General features: G+C 58.7%; 3 protein-coding genes across 3 annotated transcripts; 2 read left to right on the forward strand and 1 right to left on the reverse strand.

Annotated features, from left to right (window-relative positions):
• Window positions 1-3,437: 3,437 nt before the first annotated feature.
• Window positions 3,438-7,082, forward strand: D7B24_004381 (uncharacterized protein; the record flags this gene model as incomplete). Its single annotated transcript, XM_028638552.1, has 3 exons — window positions 3,438-5,394; window positions 5,647-6,281; window positions 6,333-7,082. 3 exons carry the CDS (start codon window positions 3,438-3,440, stop codon window positions 7,080-7,082), a joined length of 3,342 nt encoding a protein of 1,113 aa, XP_028490275.1.
• Window positions 7,083-8,460: 1,378 nt separating this feature from the next.
• SPC98 (Microtubule-nucleating Tub4p (gamma-tubulin) complex component) lies at window positions 8,461-11,255 on the reverse strand (the record flags this gene model as incomplete). Its single annotated transcript, XM_028638553.1, has 2 exons — window positions 8,461-11,017; window positions 11,113-11,255. The coding sequence occupies 2 exons, from the start codon at window positions 11,253-11,255 to the stop codon at window positions 8,461-8,463; spliced, it is 2,700 nt and encodes an 899-aa protein (XP_028490276.1).
• Window positions 11,256-12,166: 911 nt separating this feature from the next.
• On the forward strand, window positions 12,167-12,892 carry HFI1 (transcriptional coactivator hfi1/ADA1; the record flags this gene model as incomplete). Its single annotated transcript, XM_028638554.1, has 2 exons — window positions 12,167-12,688; window positions 12,772-12,892. Coding segments are annotated over 2 exons (643 nt in total), but the record flags the coding sequence as incomplete, so codon positions are not given.
• Window positions 12,893-12,922: the final 30 nt, after the last annotated feature.

The raw sequence follows: 12,922 nt of genomic DNA on the forward strand, positions 1-12,922 counted from the left end.
TCATCGTTTCGACACCAAAAGACTGTTGTCTGAGACTCATCAACAAGACCAGTGAGCGAAAACGCGAGGTCGGAGTAGCGACGTCCTGTCTTCGTATCCAAGACATGGTGGGCGGATGACGTCTCGTCACGTCGCGGAGTCGAACAGTTGGAAACACGAGTGGTATGCTGGGGAACTAGTGGAGTGTCCTCTGGAATGAAGGGTTCTTTGTGTCCCCCCCTCTCCTCTCCCCCTTACAGGCGCCATCCTCGTTGTCGTATGGTTGGCCCTTCAGAGGGAAGTGCTAGCATGATTGTCAGGGATTGTGAATATTGGACCTCTTCATGCCCGACTGCGAAATCCGCCCTGGGCATAATTTGATTTTCAGATGGGATTGTCAATATCGATGTTTATGCTCGTTAGCGCGGCGCCGTGGTGCTTTCGGGCCTTGTACAAGATCAGGGTCATCTCGTTTTCCCTGTTTTTTTCCGTCTTTTTTTCCCACCCTGGGCTGGTGGGCTGCCCTATGCGCCTGATGGACTGATACAACCAACCTTGGTGGGCTGACGACCAACAACGTGTGATGTTTGATGAACGCGGGCGGCGAAGATCTGCAACTCAGGGACAAGCTCGGACATCGATCCACGGGCGGCGCGCTATCCGAACTGTGTGCGGTTCAGCAAGCTGGAACAACAGAACCCTTTGTTCACCCCCTTCGACAAAGCACTTCGCTCGGATGGCGGGAGTCTGTGCCTCGGGGTCGGATGGATGTAGAAGGGAAAGGCCCAAGGCTGGGTGGGAAGGCAGCGGGAGGGCTAGGTGCGGCTGGGCCGGGACAGGCTCCACAGGGGGGGTTGACGGGTCCTCAACCTAGCTCGTCGCATCATCAGGTAGTCAGTGATTTGCAAAGTATCGAAGTCTGTCTGGGCAACACGCCCACGGGGGCGGACGGCGCAGCCCTCCGGAGGCTGTAGAGGTCTCACTTGCTGAGTCGGGTGTTCCATCTCGCCAACCAACATTCCAGCGTGATCTTTCTCTTTCAACTGCCATTGCCTCCCCCCCCCCTGCCCCAGCCGTCCGTCCCAGCCGCCTCACGAGGTATTGCGCCTCCCCGAGGGCTGGCTTGGGTGTGAGTAAGAAAAGTTCCGGCACACACACACATAGACACTTTACGAGCCGCCAAGGTGCTTGGGCCTCCTCGGAGCGGGAGGTCAGGCTGTGGCAGGCCATCCACGCAGTTCTCCACCGCGTCCCCGCCAGCCCCCCGGCCCATACGGGCGGAAAGATTGACGAGCGGAGGCTGGTGGTCAAGCGAGATAAGACCTGGAGAGAGCATGAAGCATAATATTGGATTGCAATTACAGGAACCCCCCCTATTTTCTCTCCCCCTCTGTCATCGGTGGGGAGTAAAATGCGCATGGAATAGGGGGACAGAAAAAGGCTTGCACCAAGCAGGGGAAGGGGGGCCTTGGAGGTTGGAGGGCACTCGGGGCGCCGGATGGTGAGTTGCAACTGTTGTGGTGGTGGTTGTGTTGTGGTGTATGTTGTTGTTGTTGTTTTGTTTTGATCTCCATTCTTTTTGCCGAGTCGTCGTCGGCGGCGGTGGTGGTGGTGGTGTTGATGGGGTGTGCGTGCACTATTGGTACCCGCGCTGGGGTTGTAGGATGGATCGGACTTGACGGACGGACAGGCTCTCTGTGTCTCTCTCGCTCGACGCGAGGAGAGAACAGTGCTGACGTCTTCGCTTGCGCCTCGATACAGGAACCTGATGGCAGATCTGGGCCAGCTGGCAGCCATATGACGCCCAAAGGCAAGGGATCCCCTCGCAGAGAGGGTGTCTTGAGCAGCCGATCGCCCCCTCCAGGCCCCCCTCTGGAGGGGGAGGGGGGCGCGAAGCGTGGGCGGGTCCCTGCAGAAGCATTGGGAGAGAAATTTACATGTACACACACACACAGAGAGAGAGAGAGAGAGAGAGCGCGACTGGCAGAGACGGGCGAAAGACGAGGCGCGGGCACCATGACCAATTGCTGTGCTGGAAAAACGCTGGCAGAAGGAACGGCAGGAAAAAGGTGGCAGGACCGGGGCCCTTGCGATGCCAGACCGTTGGGTTCTTCCCGGGTCCCGTACCGCGTCAGCGGTGGTCCGCTCACTGTCTCTTGATGCCGCGATAGCGAGGAACATGATCGAGTTGGCAGCGACCTGGACCACAGAAGTCTGGACAGTGAATCTGAACCTGATTCATGTTTTCTCTCGTTTCCTTCCTTCTTCGCGACACCGGCCGTTCTCTCCTCAGCCCTCGTGTCCGTCTGTACCACGAAGGCAAGGACGTCCAACGGCAGGACCTCATGTCTCGTGCTAGGAGAGACCCATAAATGCCACATAACATTGGATCGCGCCATCACGTGAGAGGCTAGCCAGAACAAGTAAGAGAGTAAACAAGGGGACTCCAGGTCGCGCGTCCGCGAAGGTAGAAGGACCCAGTTATCGTGCGTCGTGCCTGCCGCCCATTCGCGCATCAGCTCACCGCACACGCACACGCACCTCCACTTTGGCTCCCGAACCACAACACAAGCACACACACATCTCGTCCCATCTCCCGCCGCCTACTGCCCACTACTCCTCGCCCCCTTTGTCCTGCCGCCAACTAGCCGTTCTGCAACGTCCAAGTTTCTGGCCCTCTCTCCCACCCCAGGCACCACCCGTCATTGCCACCACCACCTTGAACCGCCCTACCATTTCCGTTCTCCTCGACCTGGAGTTCCACGGCATGACCTGACCTGACTGACAGCATTCGACTTCCCAACTCTTCACCTTGCCAACCCGTTCAACCATCGATCGCATTCCTCGGAGACCGCGCGCAGCCGCCCGACATCGACTTCGACATCGGCATCGGCATCGACATCGGATACTCGATACGCCAACAGAGAAGCAACGCAGCAGCACTTCACTTGACTGAGGGAATGGGTCCTCATCCCCTGTGATCTGCTTGCGATCCCACGCCATGCTTTGAACGCGCCGCGTTCTCTTCTCTCCCCAGCCTCACATCACCCTCCAAGCGACATTTTGCACGATCCCTCGACAGTTGGAGATTCCACAGACCATCGCCCTCTCGCCTCTCTATCCGCGATTCGCCGACACGCATATCGCAGATACGTATCCTTGCGCGCTCACCCGTGGTACCAAAATAGTCTCAAGCGACTGGAAACCCATCAACGAGCGTGCTCACAGTCATCTTTGCGTCTCAGGAAGCCGCAACGGAAGCTTGATCCAATCTTGCTCGCATTCTCCGGAGAGCAGTAAGGAGTATCGCACACACTCGACTCGCAAACATCGAGATACGAGCACATTGCCTCGTAACTTGTCTGCACTCTGCGCATCCTAATTCCGGTTGTCTGGGAAGGCGCAGTACCCAGACCTCAAATCGGTGTCTTGACCTCGAACAAGTCCACACACTAGCCATGTCCTACTCTGGCGGCGGTGGTGGCACACTCACCGTGCCGAGCCCGACCCACGTTCATCACGTTGACGTCCTGGCTACCTCTGTCAGGAGTCTGAGGCGATCTCTTTCACGATCACCATCAAGATTCAACCTCGCTCGCACCAACCCGCACCCGCACGGGTTGGATTCCCCAAACAACTCCCACTCCCCCGTGGATCGGTCACCTTGCCGCCGATACAGCCCTAGCATGTCCACAAGGAGCCAGACTCCATCACAGCAGCCGGCCACGACTACACCCCCATCCAACTTCGTGTCTACAACTCCCCAACACCCCCCTCCCACCGCGTCTTCTATTTTCTCCCCCAATGTCAAGCTCTCGCTGCGCTCCGCGAAAAAGCAATCTTCGACACCTCCCCGGCCGTTCTCGAGGCTGAGAGCATCCCCGAAGTCGCCCCTCAAGCGTACCCTGAGTGTTACCAACGAGACAGACATTCCGGGTTCTATGCCAGGCCCTGACTCACCCGGCCAGGAGAACAATAGCAGCAACAGCAACAACATCTCCACCACGCCACGAAGCCCGCTTCCCAGGAGTTCCATTCCAAGGAGACCGCTGGAAAAGTCATCCCGCCACAGCCTTCACCTCGACGTCTCCGGCTCTGTGCATCAGAACATCTTCCGAGCCATGGACAATTCTGAACTGCCGCCAGGAACGGCTGGTTCGGGCGCATTGAAGCGCAGCGACGCTATCATGGATCTCGACCAGCCGAATGTTAGCAGTCCCGTTGCTAAACGACGCAGTCTGCACGGAATTGCGAGCTTCGGATATACCGAGACGGGCGCGAATATTTTTGGGGGGTCGACACCCGTCCCGTCGTCAACGAACTTCGAGATTCATGACGACACCAGCAGTAGCAACCGTGAATACGAGCTTTTCGGCAGTGGCTCGGTCGCGCACCGTGAGCCGCTTCCTTCGCCCACACCGCCAGCACCATCCATTCCTCGGAGGACCGGGTCGTTAAGGAAATCCACACTTCAGCAGCGACAGCATGACCGAAGCTCGTGGGGCCGTCGTTCGGGCGCGAACCATCTAGCTCAGATGAGCGGAGACTTTTCGACACCCAATGCCAAGAACCGTCCTCGCCTATCGCTCGACCAGTTTCTACCTCCTCAGATCAATCGCGACAGCCCATTCTCGTCTAGCATTCCTCTCCCTAACCCCTCCGTACACCCGGTCGATCGCTCGTCCAACCAGCCTCACCCGCTATCGAAGACGCTGACCACCTCATCCAGCGGTAACAGTCTGCAAGAAGAGCCTGCCGTCATTGTTGAGAAGGCACTCCCGGCCGTCTTTGCGAAACCATCCGCCCCTAGCAACTTTGCCAAGTCGCTGCCATATGGTGGTGGCGCCCCCCCTCGGAAGGACGATAATGTGACTCCTTTCAAGGACGTCAAGCCTTGGGCAGGCGCGTTCATGTCTACGGGCCTCATCTCCAAGGTCAATCGAAACCCGGAGGAGGAGCCAAAGCTCACCATGCCTGACACGCCCTGTAAGAAGCCCACACACGGCTTTGCCACCTACCCGCCGCCGCCCGGAAGCGCCATGAAGCGGAATGGCGGCCGGTTTTCGTTCGGCAACCCCCCTGCCTCGCCCTTCAGCTCAAGTATTCAGTCGAGCAATGGATTCGGCAATTCCAGCAAGGGCCTCGGTATCTTCCATCGCCTAGGTCCTCGCCACGGTCGCAGGGGCAGTCTTCTCAGTCTTGATGGCGAGGATAAGAAGTTCACCTTTGAGAGCAACCATGTCATTCCTTTGGGCGTTGACATTGACGCCCCTCCGACACCAACGAAGCAGAGCACCACCCCGACTTTCGGCAACCTCTCCGCCAGACGCTTAGGTGCCGAGAGCCCAACCGCCAATCGATCCATCAGCATTCCCTTTTCTGCCGTCCGACCCGAGATCTCTCGAGAATCGACTGGTGAGTCACAACATACGAGGCGACACAGCAGCCCGCGGAATGACGCAGACCAATCTACAGCACTCCCAGATTACTCTGTCACTCCTCTCTGCCACGCTGCCACCCCTTCCCTACACTTGGCTTTGCCGTCCTTGGGCCGTTCGAGAACCAGAAAAGGGTTTCATACACCCTCGCCCCTGCGAACTCGGATAAGGACCTCGGCATTCGAATCTCCGAAGAAGTTATTGACTAACATATCATGCCTCCATTCAGCCAGCCCCGTCGAGCAGCATACTCCCAGGACACCGCAGGCCGCCGTCATCATTCCTGATGCCAGCTGTCTGTCCATCTCCAACGCACACGAATCAACACCATCTCAGGGCGTGCGCCCCCCCGTCACACCTTCTGGACGCGAATCGTTCCAGTCCGTCGGTACTCAGCTCATGACGCCCGTTAATGGCCGTGGCAATGGCGACATTGACGATTCCCTATACGCGCGCTTTGATAAGGTCGAGTTGGTGGGCAAGGGCGAGTTCTCCTCGGTCTTCCGTGTCGTCAAGTGCACTTCGGCCCGCGCCTCGTTCCTCTCCATCTTCAACGGCACCCCTAGCCGCCACTCTCCTGGTAGCCCTGAGCCTGATCGCATCTATGCGGTCAAGAAGGCACGCCGCGCCATCATGGGCCCCAAAGACCGTGAGAACAAAATGAGGGAGGTTCACGCACTTCAAGCTCTGACGCACGCCGATCATGTCATACACTATGTAGACAGCTGGGAGCACGAGCTCCATCTGTTCATCCAGACGGAATTCTGCGACGAGGGAACTCTCGACAAGTTCCTGAGCAATGTTGGTTGCAAGGGCAGGCTGGACGATTTCCGCATCTGGAAGGTCATCCATGACATCAGCCTGGTACGTCTCTTTCCATTCTGATCATCGAGTCCCATCTAACGCGAACTGTAGGGCTTGCAGAGCATTCACGACGCTGGCTTCATCCACTTGGACCTGAAGCCTGCTAACATCCTCATAACATTTGAGGGTATCCTCAAGATTGGTGATTTCGGACTGGCGACCGCATGGCCTGCTGCAAAGGGCGTTGACGCCGAGGGCGACAGAGAATACATCGGTCCCGAGATCCTGCGTGGCAAATTTGACAAGCCTGCGGATATCTACTCTCTGGGACTTATTCTTGTCGAGATGGCTTGCAACGTTGTTCTCCCAGACAATGGTCCTGCATGGGTCGCGCTGCGTTCTGGTGACTTTTCCGAAGTCCCGAGCCTGACCTTCAGCGCGAGTTCTGCGACGCAAATCAGAGATGTGGCTGGCGTTCCGACTGGTCTGTCGCAAGACGACCTGTCGCTGAACCAAAGCATTGTCTCAGACATTGCCGTCAACTTCAACGACTCCTTCAGCAAACCGCCCTTCCACGCAGGCAGTAGCCCTATCTCTTCGCCTAAGCGGTCGGAGCTGTTGTCTCCCCCAGACTTCATGTGTGACGCCTTCCACCCAGACTCACTGGACCAGGTCGTCCGATGGATGACGAAGCCTGAGCCGAGTGAGCGCCCCACGATTCAGCAGCTTCTGGGGTCCGCCGGAATGACTTGGGTCGCTGATCGCCGACGATCAGCCGCCACGGTTTTCGAGGGCGTCTGGGGACCTGGCGACATGGCCACTATCAGCTCTGATGAGGATACAGAGATGACCGATGTGTGAAGGACGAAACCATCTTCACCTCAACTAAACAACATGACGACACTGAGCTTATGCAGCGTTCTTGATTTGAACAGAGCTGATCAGCGCAGAAGAGGATCTGAATCGTACCGTTCTGGTTACTTTCTCCTCGAGCAGGGTGCGGAGGAATCATTTGGATTTCACAGTGCCCCTTAACATTTTTGAGTGCTGTAGAAAGTACTCTGAGCTTCGACTCATGGCGAAGCATATATTGATATGAGACATGACGACGCCACGACCAACCTTATGATCGGTTGAGTGGCTAGCATTGGGTTGCAGCGGCGTTTTTTTCCTCCCAGCGATGTGCGCACGTCCACCGTCACCCGGTTTCCCTTTGTTGATTTCACCATCATGCTCATCACACTGGGAAGCTATGACGATGGCGTTACTACGACATCGCTACACTAGTTTCCTCATCGTTTTCTGAGAATGGGAACAAAACAGACATCCATTTTTCTGCGGATCAGGGTGTGTTGCTCGAACAGCGCCGAGCAGAGACACATCCGACCGCTGATTTGCAAGTGCTTTTGTCACTTGCGTGTATAGACTAATACAATGAGTGTTGGACTTTGGGCGCCCCTGGGTGGGGCGGCGAAATAGTTGCGTCGAGACATCGACCTATCGCGAACGGTCAAAAAGAAACGGATCGGGCATCAAAGGAACGGGAACAGAAGGAGAGAAGACGTCAACGTGGCTCACGAGGAGAGGAGAGGCTGTGATCGCCCACACGGCCAGTGGTCCGGTGCGGGCGGACACGCAGGCACACGAGGCCACTCGCCGTGGCGTCCAGCTTGTCCCTCCTTCGTTGAAGGGAGACGGGTTGTGAAGGTGCACAGGCAGCGGTCAAGAGGGTGCCGTGTCAGGTGGTGGAAGTAATTGTGTCAAAGTAAGCAGAGAGGGAGGGCTTGTCTCCATACTCAAGGGACAGGGTACCAAGATGTATCATCTTTGGCCAGGTGGGTTCTCGCGGAGAGAGCCGTCTTTAGCTCATGATTCTATGATGAAATGGCACGAGGATTACGACCTACTTTGCGCTCTGGATCAAAAGTGACATGTCTGCCTCGACCACGTGAGTGAACAAGAGATTCCAGTCGACACAAGCCTTGCAACGGGGTATGACTTGCTACCCTTTTTTTCAATCATACGAGCTCGATGCATTGAACAAAGTTCACGACATGGCTCGGTTCGGTCATGTACTGTCGTCAAAAATTGAAGAGTCAAAGTTGGTCTAGTCATAAAGTTGCGCCTCGCGCAATCCGTGATCCATGGAATCCGACCGCCACCTTTCGGTATAAGAGGACACAATGCCCCCCCACCTCCCTCCCCGCCCCGCGACCGGCGCCTGGTCTGATACGCTGACCTACCTCGTTCCCTTGCCCGCGGCGGCACCCGATGTGCTCGCCTTTGCGTCCGAGGCTGCTGATCCGGGTGCGGCCTTGGCCTTGCGGCGCGCGGGCTGGTAGACGTCGTTGAAGTTCATGGCCACGCCAAGGAAGCGCATGTCGACGTCGGACTGGTAGGCGAGGTCGCCGAGGAGGATCTGCAGGCGCGTGCGGAACGAGGCGCCTAGCTGGCGCAGGCGGTCGTGGAGGGCGGGGAACTCGGAGGCGATGGCCGAGGTGCCGCCAGGCGCGGCGGCGGCGTCGTCGTCGTCGTCGGCAGCCTTGGCAGCGGCGTGACGGGTGGAGAAGCGCACGTCGGCCTCTTGACGCCGAGTAAAGTCCGATACGGACCAGGAGTAGAGGCCGTCGACCGAGTCGCGGTAGGTGAGCATGGTGCGGAGGAGGTCGCCGAGTTGGGCGAGGTAGGAGGTGCGGTCGTCCTCGCCGGCGGGGTTGAGCTCGGGGGCCTGCTGGCGGGCGGTGCGCTTGGCGCCGAGGAGTCCCTTGTGGGTAATGTCGTTGAGGTAGCGGGTGTGCGCCTTGATCAGGTCGTCGAGGGTGCAGCCTTCGCGGTGGATGCGGTCCTGCAGCTCGCCCCAGGAGGACTCGATGACCTCAAAGAGGATGTAGTACTGAAGCTGGCCGACAAAGTGGATCATCTCGGCGAGCACGCCGCGTGTCGACTTCCACGTCTGGACGACGTTGGGATCCCCCGTCTGCAGGACGCCGCGGGCGCCGGTCATGCACTTGCGCCACGTAGACGCCAGGGCAAATTCGACGCGCTTGATGCGCCACAGGAAGTTGAAGACCTTGAGGTACTGTCGGTTGCCCCATTCCGTAACGACGACATCCACCGGGGAGTCAATCTTGTATTCAAGCGTGAAACAGTCCCAGCCAATGTCTCCATGGGAAAGCTGGAGCATGCGGGCATCGAGGCGACGGAGGACCTCGGGGGAGTCGTACTGGGCATTCGAGCCGCGGATAGCATGCTCCAGCTGTGCGGTCAGCGTGTGACGGTACTGCGCGCCGGCAGGCCGGTCGAGGTTGGCGGCGAGGGACTCCATGAGCAGGGCGATGAAGTCGCCCTGGCCGAGAAGGATGTAATCTTTGAGAGCCTGTAGGTGCTCATAGAGGTGGAACTTGTTGGCCATGAGGTCGATGAGACGTTTCATGGTGGTTTTGTACGCTTCGTCTATCCAGGCCTCCAGTGTCTCTGTGTCTCCGTATCGCAGCTCTTTGGATGCGTCTTTGGAATAGTTCTCCACCCACTGCGAGTCGCCGCAGCTGTGCCGGATGAAATTGAGGGACTTGCCAATGAGGAAAACTTTCTGAGCAAAGTCCTGGGTGATGATGCTGGGAATCATGCCCTTGTCAATCTCGTACTTGTCTTCCCAGACGCTGCTGGCCGCTGTCTTGGGCTCGTCGGTCTGCTTGGGCTCCTTGACGAAGAACTCGCAGTATGGGTCGAGAAGCTCACCATCGTAGATCCAGCGGCGCAGTATGTCGTAGAAAGGTCTCGTAACGTGGGCGAGGAGCCTCTCTGCAAAAGCGGCCACCATGGGGTCTCCATGCGAGGCGGAAAAGCCGTGGATCAAGGAGATCAGCTGACCGCCCCTTTTGTTCTCCGACTCTTCTGCGACGAGACTCATGAGACGGAGGCCCATGGTGGCCTCCCTCGTCCAAACAACACACCGTTTAAGCGTCACACCGGCCTTGCCGATGCCGCCCCTAGGGGCGGATTCGTCGAGCGTCGAAAGGGCACGCCGGATCTGGCCTTCGAGCGTGGCAACGAGGCTCAGATAGGCACGCAGCTCACCGCTGATGGCTGCGCGCAGGCTCTGGCGGAGAAGGCCTTCGGCGGAGGACGTGACAAAGGCGTCGAGGTTGCGATAGAGGAGTGACGGCTCGGCGAGGGTGTGCAGAAGTGAGATGATGGGAGCAGGCAAGGTAGGCGGCAGGGTGAGGGTATCTTGCTTGGGGAAGGGAAGGGCGGTAGAGGACAGTCCCTGCAGAGTAAAGGGGAGGTCGCGCAGCAGAGCCGTCTCGGAAGGCTCGATCTCGGTGTAGTTGTCTGCCAGCAGAGTCGACTTGAGGGCCACAATCCTCTTGGGGCTCTCGGCAGTGCTGTCTTCGTCGTCTGACGCAGGTCTCTTGGCGGCCTTTTGGGGCGGAAACTTCTTCAGGCCTTCTTGGGCGAATGCCTCTCTGAAGGCCTCGTCCTCCATCCTTGACACGGGCGTCGACGTCTTGGAGACGCGGTCCACGTCGGGCCGCCTCGCTGCATCATGAGGGCTGGCGGCTCGCGGCGCGGGTGGGAGTGGGCTGAGGGGCAGAGGTTCGTCGGGGTCTGGAGAGTCGGAGAGTTGGTAGAGGAGGTAGAGGATGGCCCACTTCTGATTGAGAACGGGGAGGGATAGCAGTCGGGTATAGAGGTTGGCGAAGCGAAGGGCCTGGCTGGGGTTGCTCTGGATGAGCTTGCTTCGTATCAGCTCCGAGGCGTGATTGACGTCTGAGGTGATGGCGGGGGAGGCGGGGCTGTGTGAGGGTTCACTGGTTAGCGGGCCGTGGTTCATCACGAGAGGGTCAAGGGGTGGTGTTGTTGGAAGACATCAGGCTGGAGGTGGCATTACCCAGAGATTATGGCGTTGACGAGGTCGTAACAATTGTCATATCTCTCTTGCGCAGCAGCGTCGTCTTCGTCGGGGTCGCCAGGAACGAGGTGGGTGATCAGACTATCGGCGGCGCTGGCGATGCGATGCTCGCGACTGGACATGATGACATGTTTAGTGGCAGGATGCCCAAGTCGGTGACGGAGATGACAGCTGGGGTTTTGGGGGGGGAGCAGCGTGATGGATTGAGATTGAGTCAATCGAGTCAACCGAAGCGGTGCCCCGCGATGCGCTGCGCCAGACAGCTTGGTGGAGGGAGGCGCGCCTGTGGTCTGTGGTTGGCACCTAAAAGACACACAGGGCGACGCGCTGGGGACGCGACTCGATGTTTAGGTGCCGGGCTCCAGGGAGGTGCCGTGCTTCAGGGAGGTGCCGTGCGTCAGGAAGGTGCTGCTGGGGCTGGGAGCGTCAAGGGACGACTGCCCGCCCAGAACGTCGTCCACAGGCGAGGCCAGGGGCATGTAGCCTGTACCTCTGTCGTCGTGCGTGCACGCCCCCAGTGCAATGTACCTTTGCCCACGCGGAAGGCCCCCAAGCCCACCCCTACCTAGGTACCTAGGTGCCTATCTGGTCGTGTCGCCCAAGCCGTGCGTGGGCTTCGCTCAAGCCGTGGGCTCTGCGATTGGAAGCTCGGACAAAATTCCAACGACATGCCAAAGCCATCGCATCTTCTCTACGTCAACCCTCGCCTTCCGTCGCCATCAACCCCACGACCACATGACACCATTTCCATCCGTCTGAACCGCTGCCCATGATCGCTTCACTTCCCTCTGTCGAACAGTGCGGCCCATGACACTATTTTCGCGGCGCGCTGTGCTCACTGGCCGCACGCGACTCGACTGCCGACCCCCAGCACCACCCCTAGCCTCGACCCTGCATCCTCGACCACTGTCGCGCGCCCTCGCTCTGTAGAGCAACAACGAGCCATCGCCTCTCCATCTCCGCCCTTCGAAACCGACATTGAACCCCCCCTCATCACTTCTTCCAGTGTCCATCGCGCGGCCTTTTCGCTGCCATGCCCGACATTGACCCCGCGGCTCTGAGCCGCCCCGCCATCGGCCTGACCACCCCCGTCCTCTCCAACAAGTCCATCACCGTCTCGGCCCCCGGCACCCTCAAGACCGGCAAGACGAGTCAGATCATCCCCGCCCGCATCGATCTCGAACCATTATACACAGCCCTCAAGCAGGCCATCGGCGTCGAGCACTGGGCCATCTACAAGGAGTCCCTGACCCAATTCCTCATCGGCCGCCTCAACCAGGCCGAGTACGCCGAGCGCATCGACCCCATTCTCGAATCGCTTGGCGGCGACAGGGAGCACCTACACAACCAGCTCGTCGCCGCCATCTACGGCAATGTCACGAGAGAGATGCCTGACCAGGGGCTCGCCCCCTGGGTCAGCGCCAACGACAAGCCCGCCACGAATACCGGCAGCAAACCCGTGTCGGGCGATGCCGCCGAGCGGCGGTTGAAGGGCGAGGTCATGCAGCTGCCGGCGCGGGACCGAAGGCGTATCAAAGATCTCGTGCAGAATGAGGTAAGACCACCCTGCATATGCTTCTTGCCTTGCTGTGCACCATGTCTGCCCCCGGGACACTATGCTGACGTTTGCGCTCCCAGTTTGACCCCTACGACATACTCTCCAATGTCTTTACAGAATCATATAGACGGCCGTCCAAGACAGCCGAGCCTCCAGCAAGCGCAACTGGCCTTGGTGCCGTCGGAGGCATCAACAAAATGAGTGAGTATAACAGAAGGACGAACAATCCCC

The sequence above is a fragment of the Verticillium nonalfalfae genome (assembly GCF_003724135.2).
Source record: "Verticillium nonalfalfae strain VnAa140/NRRL 66861 chromosome Unknown scaffold_240, whole genome shotgun sequence".
Classification (NCBI taxonomy): Eukaryota; Fungi; Ascomycota; class Sordariomycetes; order Glomerellales; family Plectosphaerellaceae; genus Verticillium; species Verticillium nonalfalfae.